Here is a 24,802-nt window from a genome sequence, read left to right as displayed (position 1 = left end):
GGTGACCACAAAGGGCCAAAAATTCAGTTCACATAGGTTTTCTTAGCTGCTAGTTGTGAACCTGGGTAAGTGCTATTTATCAGCAAATAATGTGGTATTATTATCTTTTTATATATTTATGTACATAACATGTATATGATATCAGAAAATAAAGCAATATCATGCACCTTCAGCAAAATGCTGCTAATATTTAGCCTTCTTATGCATTTAAGGAACACATGGCTTTAATATGTGTCATAAAATGATACTGAGGAACTCAGATCCAGTCTGGGTTAGATAGCAGTGGTACAGAGATAAAAGTTGGTTCAAATTCCCATTGTTTGGTTCATTTGAATTTTTCTCAGAAAACAGGAAAAAATCTTATTTGTATTTTAGTACTGAAAGGTGAAGTGAAAACCTATTTTCTTACAGTTACTTACCTTTAGTCTTTTTCTGTGGGACCTAAGAATTGTTATCAGATGGTTTCCTCCGTCACTGTCTGTGTGTTTGTGCTATGGGAGAAGTGAAATGGGGCTCAGCCTGTGATACTCATTTTAGAGTATGGCCCAGGGACTGGAAATCACCCCAGTCTCCAGCTCAAACACGTTTTCTCACGTGCAAACACGTGCAAAGAGTGGTGAATAAAAGCCATTAACAAGTATTTTAACTTATTTGTAAGCACAAAACAATATAATGTTGTTTCATGGATTTTTCTCCCTCCAAAAGTCTGCATTTTTTTCAAAAGATTGTCTTGGAATTGAAAAGTTTGATAAGTGTTGACCTGGGGATGCTTTTATTTTGCCTACATAAAGCCAACAGGAATTACTCCTTGAAATGTGCATGGGAAATTTTAATAATCTGGGAAGACTGTAACTTTTACAATGTCGTTAGTGCGCCAACTTTTCACAGCTTTAGAGAATTAATTGAGCAGAAATTACATTCCCATAGAGGCACTGACATCCTGAGAACACCTAGCAATACCATTACTGCCAAGCAAGAGCCATATTGTGAATATTAATATAAGAATACTTACAAAGAAATGTAATTCTTGATTTCCAGATGACTTTCACGTGCTACTTAGACTACTGTATTCAAAAGCCATCTATATAATTCAGCCATAGACCTCATTTCTATAGATAAGGTTTCTGGGCTTGCATCTGCTCTGATCATTGCAGGTAAGATGGAAGTTGTAGGTTGATTTTTAAAAAAAAAAACAGTATCCCATTCTTTATCATTAATGCAGCATTTGTGTTTTGTGGTTATAGAAGATGACATAGGCCATAACACAGTAAAATGGTACGAAGTAATCCTTGTCACAGTCATTTTGTAAAGCTGAATGGGAGCTATGAGAAATGATACCCATAAATCATGAGTCTATCCTATTTAAGATTCCATTGCAGTTTGCTGGTGTTTCAGCTGAATAACGATTGTGGGGAAGAAAGCCCAGGTAATCTTTCTATTATTGTTGAGTGATCTAAAAAGGTTTCTTATTCTTTTTCTGAGATCTTATGACTAACCCAGTGGGTTTTAAGCAACTTGGTATGACAGCAAACCATAAGAAAAACCCAAGTGCTTTGTTTTAGATAAAGTTTTCTTTTTAATGGGATTTATGCCCAAATTCTAATCTTACCTAAACTTTTTCCCTTTTCAGCTCTGGATAGATTCAGTTTTCTTTATACCTATTGAGGTAAAGTGCAGTTCATTGTTAAATCAGTTAAACATGGTTGGAAGGTCATTAAAGCAGGTTTAATGTTCTTAATCATTTTATTTGAGCTTTGACTTATATTTCTTTTTCACCCTGGCATTTTTGTTAAACCTTTTAATGCCTTATCAAATTTCAATAAGAGATTGTCCATTTTACTAGTTAAGGTGGTTTTAGTGCAGACCTAGAGAGGTACTTCACCCCATCAGAGGAGGAGCTTGGACTTACCTTGGTTGCTTCTGTAGGGCAAGTCACTCAGCTCTCAAAGTGTTAGGATTTACAGTTTCATTTGAGGTCTAGCTATCATTTAAAATTTAGATTTTAATTAGAAATCCAATTCGTAGCAGGGCATGTCTGCCTCACCAAAAGAAGTATGGTCTTAACTAAATTTCTTTGGAGCCTTCTAATGTGCTAGGGCTGTTGCATGGGAATATTTAGCTCCAGATGAAGTTGATGATGGTCCAGTAAATTGTATATGGACCAGAGGATTGAGAAGCCAGAGGAGAACTGCAGTCCTGCCGTGCAATGCTGGATGTGTGAAGGAAGGGGAGAGTAAATTTGCACCTGCTCATACTTACCAACACAAGTAATTCTGCTACTTTCCATGTTAAATGGCTCATATTTAAACACAGTCTTGGGGGTCATCACAATTTGTTCTTAAGTATGTGCATGGCTGATATAAATTATAAAAGAAGGAAAAAGTTTCATGAAGGCTTATAATGGTTTTAAATTATGGCTATGATAATTGATTAGGGTTTTTTTGTACGTTCCCCATTACTGGCTGCTGAATCTTGATATTCAGGTATTCATCAGCAGGTGTCCTATGAAACTCATATAAAATCATACCAAACTAGCCCTGGAAGCAATAAAATTCATGTGTCAGGGTGGTTTATGTCCACCCAGAAGAAGACTGGCTGCTTTGCAGTACAGAAGAGCTGGTATAACGTTGTGCTGTTGAGGTCAGCAACTCTCGGTGCAATGAAATGCCTTTTGTTGGGGTTATTCAAAGCAATAGCAATATTCATCAACACGCTGCCGTTGGTAAAGGACGAGGCCAGAATGAGAATCCATCACTTTCCTCCTGGGAATATGGTAGGTGACAACCCTAATTGCTCCCTTAACACTTCTATCATACTTCCAGCAGCATAATTTCCTGTAGGTCAGAGAAGGGTCACTCCCACCGGTGCCGGAAACTAATTCATTTCTTTCCTCATCAGTTCAATTCCTTGGGTAGGATTCTCAGGGCAACAGAGAAGAGCTGGTCACAGATGGTGGTTGTAATTCTCTTAGACATGTCAGTTGTAAAACTGAATTTAAAGATGCCTTTTTTCTTTTTATAGTCATTTTTATCAGAAATTTTATCAGAATAATCTAGCAGTTGCAATATTTTCAGATAATAAATATGAGGGATTATTCCTTTTATAAGGCTGTGTTTATCAGAGTTCACTCTGGTGCTTTTCTGCAGCTGGCAGATAGAGCAGAGTCATGGAGAGTCAGATGTCATATCTTAGATGCTTGCTCTGTGATTCCTTTCTTTGATTTGGCTTTACTAAGGAAATACATTCTGGAAAATGAGATCTGCAAAATCCTGGGGTAGGGACTTGTGTCCTCTGTGTGTCACATATTGTTGAAGACCAGTAATCTTTATTAGTTGAAGATTAGGCTTTTTTTTCAAGTTTAAGCTCTAGTTCACACTGTTCCTCCAAGCAGAGCCAGCTGTTGTCTTCTTCATTAGACTGCCTTGTGACTGAAGTGGGATCAGGCCTAGTAACTGTGAATTGTTATTTTATTTTATCAAGTAAAACCTTGAAAATTTTAATTTTTTTACTAAATAGAGGCTAGGCACTGGAGGGGAGGTGGTTGTTCTAGCTGGCTGTGCTGTGACTGTAGGCCAATAGGAAGATGAAGGCATAGAAATTATTACAACTAAAAGGTAATCAAAGCATTAAAAAGAAAGTAGATTTGGACTTAGGGGACCTCATTATTTCCATTCTCAAGCTGAGATCAGTTTAGTTCCTAAAACTGGACTTGTGAATCTATCAAGTCACAAGTGCCATCGTAAGTGGGAAGAACAAGAGGCAACAGAAGGAGTAGGGCCATTCAGGGAGCTAGAAGCTGGAAGACAGCAAAGTGATACCATCTTTAATTATCCTTTCCTTCCATATTTATTGCAAAGGCTTGAAGGAAAATGCTGGACGTTGTGTCTGTGCAGGAGAATCCTATTTTTGGACAAGGGAACCACAGCAGGTGTCATCTGGACTTGAATACAAGGTTGTATGTGGCACCACGTGCAGATGCAGAAATGAAACAGCATGAGATGGAGTTTTAGGAGACGTTCAGTGGTGTAGGCGGGTGAGACCAGGACAATATTTGCACCAGTGTACAAAACCCCAGTGAGATCTGGACTGGAGTATTCCAAACCACTGAGAACATTTAGGTTCACAGAGGATGAATTCATGTTGGTCCAGGTACTGAGAAGCCAAGGGAGCTTAAGGCAAAAGATTAGGAGACCTTGATTCGTTTAACTCGGTGAAATGAAATCTGAGGTAGTTTGGGGGCTTTATATATAAAGGAGAAGAAAATTATTTTGACTTGAGGGTAGCTTTGGTCCATTGGTTTAGATTTAAGCTTGCAATGAGTAAATTTAGACTGGGAAACAGAAAAAGGTAACTGACCAATAAAGAAATAAGTTCTGGAAGCATCTCCAACGGCTTCTACTGACATATCTGATTTTAATTTGAATCTCTAAGCTTGTGAAAGATATAATATGGCATACCTGAAATAGCAGGAAAATGGACTTTGTCATCCATGAGATTCAGGAAATTTCGACCAGCTCCAGCTGATGTCCAGAACCAGAAACGAGGATCCCCAAGAGGTGGTCCCATTCCTCTTCACCTCCAGAACTCACAGGAAGTCATAGAATCATAGAATCATATGGGGTTGGAAGGGACCTCTGGAGATCATCTGGTCCAACCCCCCAGCCAGAGCGGGTCTGCCTACAGCACATTGCACAGGAACTTGTCCAAGCAGGTTTTGAATGTCTCCAGAGAAGATTCCACCACCTCTCTGGGCATCTTGTTCCAGTGCTCTACCACTCTCACAGTAAAGAAGTTCCTCCTCATGTTTTGGTGGAACGTCTTATACTCAAATTTGTGCCCATTTCTGCTTGTCCTGTCACTGGGCACTATTGAGAAAAGACCAGCCCTGTCCTCCTGACACCCTCCCTTTAAGTATTTGTACGCATTAGTTAGATCTCCCCTAAGTCTTCTCTTCTCCAGACTAAAAAGACCCAAGTCCCTCAGCCTCTCCTCACAGGAGAGATGCTCCAGGCCCTTCATAATCTTTGTAGCCCTCTGCTGTCCCCTCTCCAGCAGTTCCCTGTCCTTCTGGAACTGGGGAGCCCAGAACTGGACCCAGTGCTCCAGATGGGGCCTCCCCAGGGCAGAGCAGAGGGGCAGGATGACCTCCCTCCACCTGCTGCTCACACTCTTCCTGATGCCCCCCAGGCTGCCATTGGCCTTCTTGGCCACAAGGGCCCATTGTTGGCTCATGGGCATCCTCTTGTCCACCAAGACTCCCAGGTCTTTCTCCTCAGAGCTGCTCTCCAGCAGGTCAGTCCCAACCTGTCCTGGTGCAGGGGGTTATTCCTCCCCAGGTGCAGGACCCTACACTTGCCCTTGTTGAAGTTCATCAAGTTCCTCTCTGCCCAACTCTCCAGCCTGCCCAGGTCTCACTGGATGGTGGCACAGCCTTCTGGTGTGTCAGCCACCCCTCCCAGTTTTGTGTCATCAGCAAACTTGCTGAGGGTACATTCCATCCCTTCATCCAGGCCATTGATGAATACATGGAAGAGGACTGGACCCAGTACTGACCCCTGGGGAACACCACGTGTTACAGACTTCCAGCTGGACTCCGTGCCCCTGATCACAACCCTCTGGGTTCTGTCTTTTAGCCAGTTTTCAATCCACTTAGCTGTCCATTCATCTAACCCACACTTCCTAAGCTTAGCTATGAGAATGCTGTGGGGGACAGTGTATGAAGTCCATCTCTGGTACAGTCCATTCATCTAACCCACACTTCCTAAGCTAAGCTATGAGAATGCTGTGGGGGACGGTGTATAAAGTCCATCTCTGGTAGGAATCTGTGTTCAGCCCCAATTTCACAGACCCAGAAATCAAAAGTGATTTAGAGTCCAAGTTTGAGGTCCAGTTCTGTGTGCTAACGGGGATAAAAAACCAGCTGATATATCTCCTCTTCTTGACAGTGAAGTCAGTATATTACCATCCCTTAATATAACAAAGAGAGAGAAAGTGATCCTAAAACGAAATTAAAGGTTTTATCTTTGAAAATCACAGAAATTTTTCACCAGACATTTGAAAGATATAAAATGAAATTATGATATGATATGCCATACAAAACATTTAGCATGAAGAAGAATGGTAAAAGGCAAGATTTAAAAGCAGTGGGACAATGTCTCTCATCTCAACTAAGTGATTGTGAAAATTAGAATGTAAATTAATTTATGGCATAGATCATGTTATTATATAGAAGTGTAGGTTTCTACAGACACACAAAAAAGCCAGAACAAGCCAGCTGGAGCCCGGGATATTTCCTGAAGGCAAAGGCAGCCACACCAGGGTTAATAGAAGATGTAAGAAAGCCAAAGACAGTATTCGTTCTGTGCGCTGGGGAGTGCTTGGGTGTCGTATCCTCTGCTTTTTTAGGATGTGAGTGTCCTGGGCACTGGTGAGGCCCCACCTCGAGGACTGGGTCCAGTTTTGGGCCCCTTCCCACAAAAAAGACATTGAGGTGCTGGAGCGGGTCCAGAGAAGGGCGACGGAGCTGGTGAGGGGTCTGGAGAAGAAGTCTCCTGAGGAGAGGCTGAGGGAGCTGGGGGTGTTCAGCCTGGAGAAAAGGAGGCTGAGGGGAGACCTTCTTGCTCTCTCCAACTCCCTGAAAGGAGGGTGTAGCCGGGGGGGTCGGTCTCTTCTCCCAAGTCCCAGGTGATGGGACAAGAGGACATGGCCTCAAATTGCGCCAGGGGAGGTTCAGATTGGAGAGCAGGGAAAATGTTTACAGTGAAAGGGTTATGAGTCCTTGGAATGGGCTGCCCAGGGAAGGGGTTGAGGCCCCATCCCTGGAGGGATTGAAAAGCCGGGTTGACGTAGTGCTTAGAGACATGGTTTAGTGATTGGTTTTAGCTGAGTGAGGTTGATGGTTGGACTAGATGATCTGAAAGGTCCCTTCCAACCTCAATAATTCTATGAGTCTATGATTTTTAAATCTGCAGAGAACTTACTGTTACAAGTTGGGTAGAACTGCCTGGAATATCAGAAATTTTGCTGTTCTATTTCTTTTAAGTTGTGATCTGTGCTGTGGTTACTGAATGACGACTGTAAAATGCTGCCTTGAAAAGACTTTCTCCTGCTCATCTAGTCTTGGTGTAGATGGAGCGTGAAATCTCTTTGGCCTTTTCAGTGCTTCTCCAGAGTTTTTAGTTTCTCCTCAGGCTGCAGCAAATCAATTTTTCAGATTTTTCACTTTATTTTCTAGGTCTGTATTATGCTGCTCTCCAGACATTACATAACTGGGTTTGGCATATTTTTAGTAAATATATTAATGGTGATAGAGCATAATCAAGGGGATTTTTAGCAATAGTTTTTTAAATTTATTGTATGCTTCTTTTTTTTACTAGTGAGATCATTCATAAAGGTCTATGAATACTTTCTAATGGATAAAAAATAGGTTTCTTGTGACATTGTCTTTCACGTTGTCTTTTCCTTTGTCCCTTCAGTTTGATGCTTTTTTTTACACAGCTAGACTGGGCAGGTTTATATTAGAAATGCAGCCTTTCCATAGCTTGGCAGGTTTTGTGATTGGTCAGTGGCTGCTTAAATGGTGGAATCACGAGGGACTGCAAACTGAGTGTCTGAAAGACAGGGGGATTTCTAGTCCCACCTCACACCTTCGACAGAGAAGATGGGAATGAAGGTTTGGCCACGGGTGTCCTCTGGGCAAGCACAGATCATGTAGGATGGGGTCATGGAGTCATCTTAAGTGAGAGTATGGCTGTGTTTGTGCCAGAGACTGGTCCTGGACTTCCTAGTCCCTTCTTGGCCACGTGTTCCCACCACGTCCCATTCCCTGGCACTAGTGGTTGCTGCCTTTGGAGTGAGTTGCACTGATCTACCAGAAAACTTAGCCTGCAGAAGGCTTCATATACCTTAGATCAGTTTAAGGTGATCGTGAAGTATAAAATCTGCTTCTTCACTCCGTGCACAGAAAGGAGAAAATAAGACCAAAGAACGTGAGCAGTTTTACATCTTTACTGTGATGATAAACTTTGCCCATAATTTTCCCTTCCGTTCTATTTCCACCATAAAATAACGCACAGAACAAGAAATGGAGTACTCAGACTAAAATGGGCCCCGTCACCACATCAGCTCTGCAGACCATGACGTTGCAGAGGTGTACTCTAGTTAGCTTTGTGGGAGTTAACCTGACCATCAGAGGAGTTGAGCGTGGTGGTGCGGAGCCCAGCATGGGCTGATTTTTAGTCTCTGTAGGTCTCCTGTGTGCTGCTGAGACCCATTCCAGCTGGCTGCAAGTTGGGTCAAGTGTCTCTGTGCTACACTTTGGAGAAGTGCTCAAGTGAAAGTGCAAGCTGGATGGGGGAAGCACAGGCTTGCAGAGCCTCAGAAGAGCCAATTGCCTCAGCGGGAGGCTTTGAGAAGTTTGTGGAGGAGCCCCACTAGCTCATCTGGAAGCTGTCTGTGAAACCTCCTTAAATGAGACGTGAGAAGGCTGCAAAAGAAAGAGTAGCAGGGAGCATGTCCAGCTCCCTTGCTGCACTCGCATCAGCAGGCACCAGTGTGGTTAACAGTTCACATTAACTGTTGGTGTCCAGGATTGTAAGTTTGTTGTTCCAAAATGAAGGGTTTGGGTACTTTCTGCACTTGTGCGTGGTGCTTTTGTTCCCATTATTGGCCTGACCTTTCATGCAGCAAATACAAGAAAGGGTTCGGTGTAATTAGCCAAGTGAAACCCATTCTGAGTGAAACTGTGTCCAGAAGTGGGTGCTTGTAACAGGGTGCTCCTGCACTCCCAAAGACAAGGACAGGATGGCCTAGGTCCTGGGTCCACCCAGGGAGTCCTGCCAGGAGCAGCAGGAGATGGGCAGAGACAGGGCTGGAATGAATCCAGGAGACGGGCTACAAGCTATCTACATTGTAGATCCAAAGTCCACCCAAGAAATAGGGCCAGAGAGAAGACAAGAGACAAGTCCATACCTACAACTGAGGGTCCCAGACTGAGCTTCTGGACCACAGGCAGAAGATATGGGTGAAGGTCCAAGTGAGGCTGCTCAGGGCAATTAAAGCCTATAGACACACTCAGGGCAATAAAAAGCTTTTTATTTTATTAATATAGCCTTAAGGCCTTGTTATCAATGACAACAGTTGGGTAGTCTGGAAGCAAATCGAAGGATCTGTGGGGTAAAGGAGGGATGCAGTGGATTTGGCTTGCAGAGTGAAGAAGGGATGGGTGGATCTGGAGGAGTCTGTAACGTGGGGAGGAAGGTAAAATGGGCACAGTCACCAGGACGGAGACACTCAGGTCCCCTTGCAGGGGCAGAGCATTGGCCATGGGAGGAGGAAGATAAGAGCATGGTGCAAATCACGTCCTGTACGTGGGATTGCGTGAGCCTGAAGTATAGGGGAATGAGAATTTGGTACCCAGTAAGCTTGGTGGTGGAGGCTGGTAGTGTCAGCCAAGGACAAGTGGTAGTGACAATATATCTCCCATGGCCTGTCGTCTAGATCCTATTGCTGGCATCCGTACAGGAGCAGCCGTACACTCATTGCAACTCCCCTTCCCTTCTTCACAGCGCTTAGGAATTTAACAAGAGCATTGTTTAAAATACAGTTCCTCTTTTTTTTAAAAAAAGTAATGAATTCAAAATATTCTCAACTGAAAGAACCTCTTATCGTTTGCAGATAGGGCAGGCATCCTTGCAATGAGACGTGGTTTCAATAGACAAATACATTGCTTGTTGCTTCAGCATGACAAAGGGTATTTGTCCCAGCGCTCTCGTGCACAAAGAAGCCAAGCTAGAAAAAGAACATAGAAGTCATAGAAATACTGGAAGGAAGGGAAAAAAAAAAAAAAACCCAGCTCTGTAAGGAGCTCAGGCTGTAAGAAGCTGCTTTGGATGCAATTGTTTCCAGTGATCTGGCTGAAGGCTCCCCTGTGTTCATGTAGGGTTGGGGATATAAATATAGTGGCTACAGCTAGTGAGCCTGGCACACTATCCGGGTGGCACAGTTAAGGGATAACCTGATCCCTGCCTCTGCAGTGATTGCCTGTGTGTGGCTTTATGAGCTTGCCAGCACAGTAAAGACGTTAGGCCAAATGGATGTGGCCTTGTTAATTCTTGAAGAGAAGCCAGCTGCCAGTTCTGGTAGTGCTGAGGCTAATTGCTGCCTGTATAATCTTAATGCACCTCGCTTACTCACCTATAAAACATGTTTACAGATATTTTCGTATATCTTGGCTGCTTCTGAGCTTTAACTGTGGCTGTGTGAGCCTCTTGTGCGTGGTTTAGAATGACGCTGCGTAATCGGAGTGTGGATACTGTTCACGTGTCATGGATGCATCGTGTTACCTTAACTCTCGGGTCACAGTTGGATTTGGTTTTAATATGGCTGCTTTTGTAAATAGTGGCAAATCAGTAGCTTACTGCTCAGGAAAAGTGCTTTTGTAGGTTAAATTGGTTTGTGGCAGAGCTCATAGATTATTTCCTGAGTCGTTTGCAATTATCAATTATGGATTAAATATGACGAGAATATACCAAAAGTGTATAATGAAGTTAATGATGAGCTACCTCTTTATTAACACCGTGAGCTGTGTGGTTCATAACCCTTCATATTGTTGCAGCAACGATTACCTTGCAGCCCGGAGTTAGCAGAAGAGCCTGGTTATGCTGCACAGCAAGGGGAAAATCCTCATGCTGATTGTCAAAAGAGTAGGCACCATCAGATTTATGCCAGCTTCATGATAATCAAGTGGTGGCAAGACCTTTTCTCTCTGCTTTCCAATCATGAGAGGCACATACACTTCCCTTCTCGGAATACTTTTCGACTGACACAACCCCCTCTAGGTTTCCTGAATCACTGGCAGCATATGATGACATATATAGATGTGAGGATGGCTAGCAGGGGCTGATATTACACCAACTTTTAAAAATGCAGCAAAAGGGCTTTGTGTTATGAGTACTTTTTGCCCTCTGCATCTCCCCGTTTGCTTCCAAGGAACGGGAATGGGTTCAACATTATTATATTCTATTTAATAGTGCCTGTCATGGTGCTTTGGCTTTCTTAATACTATTTTCTGGCAGTATTGATCTACATTACATCTCTTGATATTGGCATAGGCACCTGTTAATTCACCAGAGTCACTGTGTGAGTTCTATAATCCGATAAAAATAACAGCAGACATCTCTTGCATAGTGTCTTCTGTCTGTAGACCCAGGGGATCGCATAGTAAATTAAAGCATTTTTCTCATTGTAGTGTAGGAATGAAACAGTGAAATTTAGCAATATAGTGAAATACAGGAAATATTCTAACATACAGAAATACATTCCTATATAGAAATATAGTGAGATATAGGAACATAGGAATCGGATGTTGAAATGGCTTGATCAAGGCTGGGCTGTAGGCCTAGGGCGGACAAGGGAACAGTCACAGTCTAGTGCAGTATTTTTAGCAGCAGTTGTTTCCCCAGATAAATGCAATAATTATATATATATTTTTTAAATTAGGACATTTGCATTAATACCAAAATAAATTGTATTTTATGTAAACTGGACTTGAATTTCCACCATTCATGAAACTGGAAAGAAGGAGAAACCCTTCAGGTGTTTCCCCTTTCATGAAATAGCATCCATCATTAATATGAAGGAGAAAATAATTGTCAGACTTCACACAGCATCCTGAAATGATCTCAGTGCATCATGACTTGTTGGGAGAATTTTGAGTTAAAACGTGGCATAATCTTAGCGGCAGTTGTTCAGAGTTTCATTTGGTTTTAGAAGTGTCAGTAGAGTAAGGACAGAGCAGAATTCTTTTGACCAACAGAGTCTTGAAAGACCTGTTTGCCATTTCTAAGCCCTTAACTTCATAAATATTAAAACAAGTTATCAGGAAGGGCTCTTTTTCTTGTAAATCCTGTTGCACAATCCTTGCCAGCACTTAAACCTTTCAGCTGGAGCCACTGGGAGTATAAATATATTTTAGAAACAGTAAGTAAGTGCTAATGATATTTTCACAAGGCATAAAACAAATTATTAGAAAGGGTTGGTACATTTTCTAACCTATTTGGAGAGTTGTACATTTTGCTTATATTGAAGAAAAAAACTGTAAAATAGCATTTTGAAAGCATTTTGTCTGAACAAGCTGAAATGTTCTATAAGAAATGTTTCAATTTTTCGGTAGCCGTATATCCCAAATTGCACCAGAGGGCAGGTATCTGCATTTTGATACATGCCTTCAAATTGGGGTACCTTGAAGCAAAATCTCTCCCCTATCGAATTTCATTCCCTTTATAGAAGGTGTGATTTTGTTGCCTCTGGGGATTTTCATAAGTTTTATTAAATAGCATGCCTCTTTTCAAGTGTGGCTTTTTCAAGTTGCACGTTTTATTAGGGTCACCTTAAAATTTTTAGAAGTTTAGTAGGCCACATTGTATTTATTAATTCTAGTAACATGTTTTTTACAGTCAAAACCAATGGCAAATGGATGTTGTGTTCTCAGAAAGCTGAAGTGTTGGAAAACCAAGCAGCAGCCTACAGGGGGTGTTTTTCCTCTATGGAAATCAGTCAATAAGTCCAGGTAACTGATACAGATTGTGGTTTACACCATCAGTCATGATGGGCCACATGACCGTTCTGTAGGTCTGCAGTGACTTGACTTCAGCAATGGCTACTGAGAAAAAGAAGGAAAGAGGGTGCAGAGTGGAGCAAATTCTACCAGCTGAGAGCACCATTAAATCAACCCACATGTTTGTGTCTGTGTGTGTTAGATGATCACATCGTTTACAAGGATAGTCCTAACATTTCAGATAAAACATGTCCCTACGTGCCAAAAAACAAGTCCTTGAAGGAAAAGACTGGCCTGGCTGAACAAAGAGATATGGTCACAACTCAGGGGAAAAAGGAGAATTTATGGTCTTTGGAAGAAGGGGCAGGCCACTCGGGAAGGCTATAAAGGTGTTGTAAAGCTATGTAGGGAGAAAATTAGAAGGGCCAAAGCCCAACTAGAAACTTAACCTGGTCTTGGATGTTAAGAACAATAAAAAGAGTTTCTATAAATATATTAGTAACAAAAGAGGGACTAAGGAGAATCTTCATCCTTTATCAGATGAAGGCAATAACACAGTGACAAAGGATGAGGAAAAGGCTGAGGTACTTAATGCCTTCTTTGCCTCAGTCTTTACCAGTAAAGTCGGTTGTTCCCCGAGTACCCAGGGAGCACAGGAGAGCTGGTGTATAGGGGCGGGGAGCAGAATGAGGGCCCCGTAATCCAAAGGGAGATGGGGCCAGATGGGATTCACCTGAGGGCACTGAGGGAGCTGGTAGAAGTGCTCACTGAGCCACTCTCCATCATTTCCCAGCAGTCCTGGCAAACTGGGGAGGTCCCAGCCAACTGGTGTCTAGCAAATGTGACGCCCATCCACAAGAAGGGCCGGCAGGATGATCCGGGGAACTCCAGGCCTGTCAGTCTGACCTCGGTGCCTGGGAAGGCCATGGAACAGACCATCCTGAGTGCCATTATGAGGCACAGGAAGGTTACCCAGGTGACCAGGCCCAGCCAGCACGGGTGCCCAGATGGCCAAGAAGGCCACCAGCATCCTGGCCTGTGTCAGGAACAGCGTGGGGAGTAGGACTCAAGAGGTGATGGTCCCCCTGTCCTGGGCACTGGTGAGGCCCCACCTCGAGGGCTGGGTCCAGTTTTGGGCCCCTTCCCACAAAAAGACATTGAGGGGCTGGAGCGAGTCCAGAGAAGGGCAACGGAGCTGGTGAGGGATCTGGAGAACAAGTCTCCTGAGGAGAGGCCGAGGGAGCTGGGGGTGTTCAGCCTGGAGGAAAGGAGGCTGAGGGGAGACCTTCTGGCTCTCTCCAACTCCCTGAAAGGAGGGTGTAGCCAGGGGGGGTCGGTCTCTTCTCCCAAGTCCCAGGGGATAGGACAAGAGGAAATGGCCTCAAATTGCACCAGGGGAGGTTCAGATTGGAGAGTAGGAAACATGTTGACACGGAAAGGGTTATGAGTCCTTGGAATAGGCTGCCCAGGGAAGTGGTTGAGGCCCCATCCCTGGAGGTGTTGACAGAGTGCTTAGAGACATGGTTTAGTGATGGTTTTTATCCGAGTTAGGTTGACGATGGACTAGAAGATCTGAAAGGTCCCTTCCAACCTAGACAATTGTATGATTCTGTGATTGTACAAAACTTCCTACAGGTGACACCGGTCATGGTCAGACTCTGTTTCCTAGAAATAGCGATGGCCATCCTATCTAAATGGGCTTGTAGACCGCCAAAGGGCTATTGACTGCAGCAGTATCCCAAAATGTACATTTAGGATTGTTAGGGTCTTTTATTTCTTCCTCTAAAAATGATGATGATGTCCCATTTTCCTTTGACCAAGTTACTGTGAAGAACCTTCTCCAAGGTAGTTGCATCAGTGTCTGGTCCTTGGTGGTTGCTCTGCAGAAGCTGCTGCTGCCTGAGAGAAGTCTATAGTAGAAAGCTCGAGTCCCATGGGACTTCTGGAAATGAGTGTTTAGGTCATTTAAATTTCAGAATGGTGTTAATGAAGGTTTTCAACGGAAAGAAAAAAATTAGGTCTTCCCTGGTGGGTTTTAAAAATTTGCTGCAGTATGATTATCCAGAGGTTCGTAATTTGCTGATATTCAAGTTCTTTAATGCATTTTACCGCTTTCCGGCACTATGCACTTGACCTTGTTAGGTATTTTTAATAAGGTTGATTTAAAGTATTTAGGACAAGGCATGTTGGAAAAGGAAAAAAAGATGGTTGGAAATCAATTATTAACTTGAATTTAGTAGTAATAGCTCAAACCCCAGCATCTCTGTCTCCCCTTAGTATTTTGTTGGGTACTTTCTGACTACACCGTGACTGTCACATGGGAGATAAACATTAGCTTTATTGTCTATTCTGAGGAGCAGTACCCAAATTTTGAAAAAAACCAGCCCTAGCTCTATTCTTTAAAGAGAGGGGTTTGCCTATGTAGAGGCCTAAAAATTTCTGTACTCTATTTTAGCTTGAAGTCAATTTTGATTGACAATATGCCAGTCAGGAGATGAGCAGAAGAGGCTCAGCTGTAAACGTGATACTTCCTGCAGCAGGGTACTCGCACCTCATAATAAATTCTGTTTTGTGCTGGGAGGTTGCATCTGAGGGGGACCAATCCCCAAAAGCTGGGCAGACATCATGCCAAGGTTGTACTGGTTGTGTCCACCTTCAGGGAAGAACTCAGAGAATTGTTTGCTGGTGGCGTAAGAACAAGTTTCAAGCAAATATAATGGTATATTGTTAAATTAAATCATCCAAATGTAGCTTCCATGTATTTGAAGAATTATATCAGCATTATTAAGGGGTTAGGTATGGTAGGACCTGTGAGAGCCAGTCTTGGAGCGGGATTCCAGTGAGGTAGGGCATGTAGGAAGGTAAAAAAGCAAAAAGCTGGGAATCATCTCAAAGATTTTTAAATCTGAGTTAAATTTTTACAGTCTAAGGTAAAATCAGGGAACAGAAGCTGACGCATGACGTTATCTCTGCTTAAAACTGCATATGTTTTTCATATTTGCTTTATAAACAGCTGTATAAATAGCGGGTTTGATACACTTTTATAAGAAAAGTCTCTGGAAACGATTAAAAAGAAATATCATTGTTCTTAAAATAAGTTGTTGGGAGAAGCAAAATTGTTGAAATTGCCCAAGTTATAGGTGGCGAACTGGGCAACAGCTTATAACAAGAAAAAAAAAATATACATTTCATCTCTTAATTAACGTACTCGTGTTTATAGTGGTGTGATGGCACACTTTGGAAGAGCTTTAGGAATGTGGATAACGTTGCCATCTCTGTTGCCTCGCCATGCCTCCAAAATACTCCCTGCTTGTATTTCCTGATGATGCATCCTCAAAACCCCCCCGCAGCAGCTGTGACCTTTCTCCAGGTCCCGAAGTTTGAATTGGAGGAGCTGTAAAATACCAGAGCTCGCCCAGAGGGCAAAATATAGCGACGACGGGCTGGAAGGAAGCGGGCGTTTTCCCAGGGGGAAATGGTTGAGGCAAACAGTAGTGATGGAGTATTCGGAGAGTGAAGGTGATTCCTCCAGTGAAGAGTGCTGTTTCTCGGTGAGCAGCGACGAGGAATTCTGCGACGAAGTCCAGAAAGCTTCTGAGTCAGTGCTGGCAAGCAAGGCTTGCACTTAATTACTTGTGGCGTTTGGTGGTGTGCGCTTCTAGTAATTACTTGTTGCATTTAATGCCCTGCCTTTAAAATAATTACTTACTACTGTGCATTTTCAGTAGTTACTTTTGCACTTAACGCTATGCACTTCTAATAGTTATTCATTGTATTTAATGCCACGCATTTCTAAGAATTACTTGTTGCATCTGATGCCATGTACTTAAAATAATTACTTTTCAATTGAATACTCTGTACTTCTGCACTGCTAATAACTGCTTGTTGCATTTAATGCCAAGTGCTGTAACTGGTGGCCGCCTGTCGAAATATTACCTTTTAAAACACGGGCTGACAGTTTCTTTTGCTGGAAGGTGGCTGAGGTCACCAGTACGTAAATGGGTGGCATGGCCCTAGGTGTGTTTGTTGGTTTTAAGGGTATGTGAGGTGTTGGCAGTGTTTGGAAGTCCGAGCGTGTCTTGGTTTAATGCTTGTATAATACTGAAAATATGTTGATTTTTTTCCTTTTTTTTTTTTTTTTAGAAATTTGCTGATCTTTTTAATGCTGCTTGCAGCCTGATGAGTAAACGCCCCCTAACACAAGAGCATGTGCCATTTATAAACCCACTTAAAATTGATTTTAGGCTGTGGAACAGAAAGCTGCTTTCCCCCATCGGTCTCCTCGTTCGGTGTTTGGGGGATGAGTGTCCTGCAGCAGTGGCAGAGGGTGGTTTGTAGGCAAGGATGCGCAGGATGGCTTTGGAGATACCCAAAGATAGCAATTTCTTGACTTAGCTCTTCATATGTGAGCCACTTTATCATTCATTTAAAAAAAACACCCTGGTCTTCCCCTGACTTATCAGTTATTTCTACTCGTGATTGCGTGACTTTCTGCATTACAAAAACCCTGCCATCTCTCTGGTTCAGGTATTTGTGCCAAGTGAAGTGCCCTTTGGGAAAGTGCCTTCATTCTGTATAAATTCCATGCTGATTAAAAGGATGTATTAAGGACAAGATAGTGGAAACCATAAGAGTTACTTTTGCGTTTTAATCTCTAATGTTAAGGTTTATTTAAAATGTTTGAACTAAAGCCACCAGTAGCTGTGTTTTACTTGTCTATAATCATATAACCGTAATATAGTAACTATATACATGTCTATAGTCTATAACTATAAAGGTATAACTGTCTTTTTGTAGCAGAAAAGCATCTGAGATAATGGGAAAAATATGTTAAGTTTCAACTGGAATTAATGAATGACAACCAAAAACTTTGCATGCTTGTTTAATTTATTAATATACAGGCAAATGTTGGCTACAGAAATCTAATGGGATATTAAATATTATCATTCCTTAACCTCTCTATCAAAGTTTTAGAAGTTAATAGAGGTAAATGTCTATTGTTGTTTGGCTACTTCTTTCTACTTGCTTTAAATTACCGTAATTTTTTTTTTTGTCAGTATGGATAAATTAGCACTAATACACACTTAATTTTAATGAAAATAGACTCAGAGACAGCATTTGAGAAGAGCTTGAATGTTGTTTCTCTCATTTGTATTTCTGTTGGCTCTGTTTTAAGGACATTAAAGTAAAGAGAGCTCAAAAAAAATTAACAGTTACCTTAAAGAGAAGTGTACATTCCAGCATGAGTGCACAAGCACCACCTTTTTTTTGCTATATTACTGCTTTAATGCCTCCAATTTTTAACCAGGGGAACTGCTATTTTAAAATGTCGTTTTCTGCTTCAGTGGAAATGTACAGTGGTTTTCCTTTCTAAATGAATTAGATTGTTTAAAAGAGGTGGATCCCTTTTGGCTGTAATCCACTTACCCTTCAGACATGAAAAGGTTTGGAATGAATTTGAATAAAGTGGCAACTCTGAATCCTGTACGTTTGTTTGGCCATCACAGAAAATGCAATTGTAAACTCTGACAAAACACCAAATCGGTCTGATTAAAACGAAGTAACTTCATATTTTATAGCTTGGGCTGGCCACAGCCAAACTCTCAGTGAGGCAGGAAAGGGGAAAACACAAAACATTTGGTAATGAAGATAAAGAAAAAATTTTAAGTGCATTATTTTTAATTTCTGGAAAGCTCGGGAAAAGTACCAGTGCAGTGTTTTAATGCTGAGACCTTTCAAAAGCTCTGTCCTGATGGGGCCCCTTTGATAGGCACAGTCTCAGCCTCCTCCGTGCTCAGATAGAAAATACATAGTGCGTCCTAAAGCCGACCACACACCTTGAACCTCCTCTGAGTAGCAGAGCTGGCATCCTAATTAACTAGATGCTTCACATTTCAACACTGAGCTATTAGGTAGGTTCAGGGGGAGAAGGATATAAGCAGATGTCTAAGTTAATAAATAAATCTACACAAATAGCTAATATTTTGATAAACCTGTTTCTGTTCACAAATGTGCATAGTAAGAACCAAGACTTCACCTAAAAGAGATGAAAAGCATGGGCTGATGCCTGGCTGGGTGTCTTATTTACAATGGGAACTTGTTTCTTTTTTTCCGTTCATACATGGTTTTTAGCTTTTGCGTGCTTGAAGCTTGTCTGGGTGATGAACATCAAATGGATATAGGGAAAAAGCTATGAAACCCAGACATTTCTTCTTGAAGCGCTTTAAGAATGCAATCTGTTTGGACAGGAAAATATTGTAATGAAAATAACGCAGCTTACTTAAAAGATGCATTTTTTTCTTTCAGGGAGGATGTCAGAACAGCCAACGTCATTGCTGCTGAAGCAGTAACATGTCTGGTCATTGACAGAGAGTAAGTACATCATTTTCCTGCCTCGGGGTCGGGTCTGTCTCCAGTTCACACCTTTTACAGTTTTTAGCTGGTGCCTTTGATCATTTTCTCCAGAGGGGTCATTTAATTCTGAGTAATACAGTCCCAGTATGTATGTGTCCTTGATGAGGTACGGGGAAGGTCCCCGTAAGTTAATAAGACAAAACTCAGTAGTGACAAATGCAGGCAATTAAGAGGTGCAGAAAGACAAAATGAAATAACCGGGGAGATAGCATTACTGTGGAAATGGATCCAGGCGTTATGGTGGAACACAGATTGAGTTGGTGTCAGCAAAATGTCATGGAAGTCATCAAGCTTCTGGCAAATGTTAGAGCAAGATGTTGTTATTCTAATCCGTGTGGGGATGGAGAGCCCTTGTCCAAAGGACGTAGCCCTGCTTGAAGCTCAGCGGCTCAAAGGACACAGAGATGATCAGAAGAGTAAAATAATGTCTTATATAGGGAGCTCAAAGGAATTGGGGCGGGGAATAATCTAGAAAATAAGTGCCCAGACTCTAGAAAACAGTGCTGCAAATTCAACTGCTCTCTACAGTTGTTGGGAGTGGGATTAAAAAAATTAACATTACCTTGAAATTCAACATGACTGGTGGGGTGTGTTTCCAGTTGTGAGGGCAGTGAAGCACTGGCATAGACCATCAAAAGGTACTGACAACTCTTCCATGGGAATCCTTCCAAGGGAGCGTGGTGTAGATCTGTGAAGCCATGGGAGAGGGAGGTAGGATGAATGGGGATTGACTTTTTGCTGCCTTCCCCAATGCAAGAACCCAAAGAAACCTGCAGGAGGGAGGCAAAAGCCTAAAGGAAGCAACTCTTCACGTGGGTATCGTTCACAGAGCTGTAGGAATATGAGGAGAGTTTGCAATGGAAAAGAAATCCATTGGACTTGTTAAATACATAGGACCTACCTCTGGCCTAGGAACTTTCAGAGAGGTGTAGGAGAATACCAAGGCAAATACCACAATTGCTTGCTCAAGAGTCCTTGAACTCTTTCCTGGGCACACAGTCTTGATGTAAGATACCGTCAAAGGTCAGATGGTGGGTTAGGAGTGACCTCTGAAGCCCTTCTTATGTTCTCATGAGGTATGTGAGAGATGCTCAAGTACCTTGTAGAGATGATCTACATACACTCAATCCTGCTTTGACACAAGTGTTTTGTTGACTCAATCCTGCTTTGACACAAGTGTTTTGTATTTAGTTATCCTACAGTCCTTCATTTCTAGAAATGTAGTGTTCTGTAATGGCTGAGCTGGGGAATAATACTTCAAATATCCTAGGTCTTCTGATACATTAGTTTGTTTATGGTCAATTAAAAAATATATGGTTTATCCACTGGAAACAGACAGCGAATGTCAGGACTGTCAGCTGAGTGGCTTGCTTTCTCATACACAAGCAAGGTAGCCTGTTAGGTAAAAAACACACTATCCCTTATCGTTCTGTGGGACAAAGAGAAGAATTGAGATAATTAGGCTATTTAGCAAGCATTAATTTGGAGAAATACAATGCAACAAGTAATTAATGTGTTTTTTTCTGAACACTTCTGTAAGGGATATTTTTGTTTTGCACTGTGAGCATTAAAAAACCCAAATAACTACTAATTGCAGAGTCAGTCATTCCTGATCATTTTACAGACTGTGTCTTTGCTTGTCTCCTGTGCTTTCTTCTCAGTACATAACGCCCTTGAAATAGTAAGGAACTACAAGTTAAATTTAAACTGATGAAGCTGTAGTTGATCTATAGCAGAGATTCTAGTAATGCTCTGCAATTAGTAGCAGAGTAACCCTATTTATAATAATCTATTTATAGTGCAAGAAAACTAATGCTATTTATAGCACTATTTATAGTTCAAGGAAAGTTGTCCTGTGTCCTGACCAGTTCTGACTTTCTTGTTCTAGCTCTTCTCTTAGATTATTACTTTATAGGCATGCAAATAACAGTAGAAGCCAATTTTAATATAGACAAAATCTACTAAGACTTCTGTAAATTTGGAAAATTGCACAGACACTGTTCTGCTAATGAGGAAAAATAGCATTTCTTTATATCCAGATACACAGAATATCACAGCATTTGCTTTGTTCTGGTAGTCATGGTAAATGTTCATGTTGAGTTATATGCAAGGCAGCAATGGACACTGGAAGTCAGCTTTACCTACAGTTGGAAGCTCTTCTATGCAGGACGAGGAGTGGTGCATGTCAGTAAGGCTGCCTAATATTTTCTGTTACAACACAAGCTCTTTGCTTAATCAAACGTAACTATTGAAGCAGCAATTTCCATGCTTTACGTGTTTCCATGCTCGATCTGAAGTGTTTCAGCAAAACTGATGTAGCAATTTTGAAGAGCAAGTTATGGGAAAATATAATTTCCTTAATCCATTTCTCTGAGAAACTAGAGAATTTCGGTCTTACTGAGAATAGGGGTTAATGTTACCCATTGGTATTAACTTGTCAGCAGGGTAACTCTTCCAGCTTGCTTGTAAATGTCTTCACCAAGACATCCAAAAATTGTTCCACACAACACCTGAGAGCTACGCCGCTAATACAGGTGCCGCACTCCCATCTAGTTCACACTTGAACTGTGAGAATCACATCTTGGTGTCACAGCAAGTTATTCCTGAGAGAGATGTCAGACTGATCTCTGGATGTGGCAATATGATTAGCAATTGTAGGGCCACTTTCGTTGCTGGAGGATTTTGAGGGTAATAATATAGGAAACTTGCTATATAGGGATGAGCCATGCCACCAAAGAAGCTCTGCGAGAGTTGGGTTGTAGATGGGATGTTGTTAGGCATGAAAAAGTTAAATGGTTTGCCTAAAATTATTTCTGAAATTCAAGAAAAATGTATTAAAATGCTAGAAGGGTGAAGTAGTGGGAGTTGAAAATACCATGAGGAAAGCCAAATATGATGGGTCTTTAATTACCAAACTTGGTGCTGCCTTGCTTTTTAAATCCCTTGTGAAACAAGAAGGACATTACAGTCACAAAAACACTCCAAAAGCGCCCAAGTAGTAGCATAGCTATTTCTTGCCAATCTATGTAGACATGCTTTGCAATAGTGGATTGTCATCATCCTTTGTGATGTAGCAACGAACAGAGTCGTGATCTAACAAAGATCTGCAGCACAGCAAGCATTTGATGGGCCCCACAGACCCATCCAAAAGCCATTTTGTTCCCACTTGTCCTTGTCCTGAAAATATTTTTTATGAAGGGCAACTCGACATTCTTTCTGTCTTGCAAATTTTTTTTAGTTACTTTCTTTACCAGAATAATGAATTTCAGGGGGATTTGGTCCTTAACACTCTCCAGCTTCATCAGCAGTCTCCACCATGCAGGAGGTGAGATGAAGGTGATCATCCGGCTCCAGCCAAGCTGTAGGGCAAATTTCAGCTGACTTTGCTAAGGCTTAATGTCAAATTACTCTGCGTTTCATTCCCATGTGACCGCATTGGGAGTACCATTAATTTTGGACACCCAAGGAAGATGACTGTGACAGCAAATAGACTATTTGCTATAACATTAAGAGTTGTCGTCTTGTCAGAAAAAAAATAGTGTTGTCCTACCTGTCCCCATGTATTTCAAAGAAACAAGCTTAGTAATTGGTAGGAAAAAATTTCCGGGGAATTTCACTTTATAGTCAAAGTTTCAACATGCCCATGCATGGTGTCATTGAAGGATGTTCTGCTAATCCAGTAGGGAAAGGAAAACAAGACAGCAACAAGGCTGATCAAACGAGGATGACAGCTTTGCTGAGGGATCTCAGCACCAGGCAGCCTGGTGTCTTCTCCAGGCTCTCGCTTAATGGTGAGACGGGGTTGATTCAGCCAGGCTGTCTGAAGGGAAGGAGATGTTCTTCCTGCCAACTGTGGAGCATAGACCCAACTTGGGGGTTTGAAATTGGCTTGAAAAGTTCAGCAGAATCCACATATTGTTCACAGGAATTGTGAAATGATACATCTGACCATTTCAAGGAATTTGGATACTTGGGGAGCCAGGAAGCTCATTGCAAAAGTACAGTTTTCTTCTGGTCAAGCATATGATATAGATTAATATTTTATAACAGTTGTTAGTTGTCAGGTGTCTTTTATTCTTTTTCAATGCCAAGAGCAATTTCTTCTTTACAATTCATAGGGTTTCTGTGTTTATGACTTGCTAAGCCCCGATGTGAAATAAAATTGAGACTATTGCTAGTTAAGTGTTTCCTATTGTGAGTCTGCAGTAATTCAGCCTCTGGGAAGAAACTAATTGTTGGAGATGGACAACGTTGGTGCCTCCAAAGTGTTTCAAGCTTGGCCCTGTTGCAGCTCATCTTGGGGAATTTTCAGGCTCCCTGGAGGGGTTATTACATTTGTTGCAGAAGTACAGTCAGGCTGATTGGGGGAAGATAACAATTACAATATGCTGGATTTGATGGATTGGTCCTCTAGGAAATTTTCTATAAAACATCTTCCAATAAAAATTGTGTATATGCAAGCGGGACAACCTTGAGCATCTGTTCTGTGAATCAATTTGAATAAACACAGACAGACAGACTTTATTTGCAGCTACTTCGTATGGAAATAAAACAGGAAGGAAACATTTTAAATATTTCATGTGGGTTTAGATTTTTCACTTTGGATTTTTCATTTTTGTCTGGATTTGAAAGCCTGATTTTGGTTTTTAACGGGGCTATCTATGAGGTGTCAAGCAAGGTTACTGTATCAACCCTCTTGACATTGGAAATCAGAGAAAAATAAAAAAAAAAATATTTTCCTGGCATGACTGACCCCATACAAGCTGAGCTGAACTCTTTCTTTGAAGATTTTAGTTTTTGCTGCTTTACTGTATCCCCAGTTGGGGTGAAGTTTATCCATGGAGAAAATTGGTTATGAGGAGAGAATAGAAAAAAAGAAGAGAGAAGGTCGTGCAGAGAAAAAAACCAAGAGGTGTTCTAGTTAGATTCTTCTTGTTGTGACCGAGATGATACTTCAACAGCATTGAGATAGGCAATAAAAAAGCAACTCAAGTAAACTTGAGTATCTTGCCCAGTCCTAAGTCTTGCTTAAGATATTAAGGATATTAGACAAATTTTGTTACTCCTTTCAGTGACCTTTTTTTTATTTGCCCATGCAGTGTTTCACTAGACAAAGATTTATTTGCATTGCCAGAAAAAAAAAAAAGGGTGTTTAATCCTGCAACATTTTCCTAACCACATGAAAACAAACCAAACTGAGCTATTTTAAATTGCACTTTAAGCCTTAGGTCATGTCTTATAGGAGGATTCGTCCATGTCCTCCAGGAGGATTATGGTATTACTGTGTCTGGCTTAATTGCCTAAATTTGCTTTGCTTTCTCTGTCATCTGTCAAGGGTTTGGCTTCATCCTACGGAACATCTTCAGCGTAAGAAAGATAAACCTTGATGTGTTGAATGAGCTGAATTTTTCGTATTTTCACTGCTGAGTAAGGAATTTTGGTGGGAAAAGATATTCTGGTGATTAACAAGTCTTAATATTGAAAATTGCAGCCTGCCTTGCTAAAAGCACTTAATGCCATCTCCATGCAGCAGCAAAGGGGGCTTTGCCGCCTTCATTAAGGAGTTCCTGTTTCTTTCCCCACGCTGCATAAATTATTTCCTATTTCATTTAAAATATTATGAACTAATCACAGTGGAAAACTCAGTTAATTTGTGTGGGCAGAGGATACATCCAGAGCAGTGATGAGTGTAATTAAGCAAAAGGCCATGCTGGAAAAGCCCGTTACAGCAAGCAGCTCTAGATACAAACCAGTATAAAGACCTCTCCCGACTGTGGCCTCTTGCATTACACTTACCATGAGAATGGATAAAACACAGCTTTTTCCAGCTGC

General features: G+C 41.6%; 1 protein-coding gene across 1 annotated transcript in view; it reads left to right on the top strand.

Annotated features, from left to right (window-relative positions):
- Nucleotides 1-24,802, top strand: part of PRKG1 (protein kinase, cGMP-dependent, type I) — a 551,141-nt gene that overhangs the window by 441,191 nt on the left and 85,148 nt on the right. Inside the window, exon 8 of the mRNA XM_014966652.1 lies at nt 18,863-18,928. Within this exon, the coding sequence (XP_014822138.1) occupies nt 18,863-18,928 (66 nt within the window). The remainder of the gene's footprint in view (nt 1-18,862; nt 18,929-24,802) is intronic.

The sequence above is a fragment of the Calidris pugnax genome, unplaced genomic scaffold (assembly GCF_001431845.1).
Source record: "Calidris pugnax isolate Ruff unplaced genomic scaffold, ASM143184v1 scaffold53, whole genome shotgun sequence".
Taxonomy (NCBI): Eukaryota; Metazoa; Chordata; class Aves; order Charadriiformes; family Scolopacidae; genus Calidris; species Calidris pugnax.
Note: the sequence above shows the minus strand (reverse complement) of the source record. Positions and strands in the feature narration are given on the sequence as shown.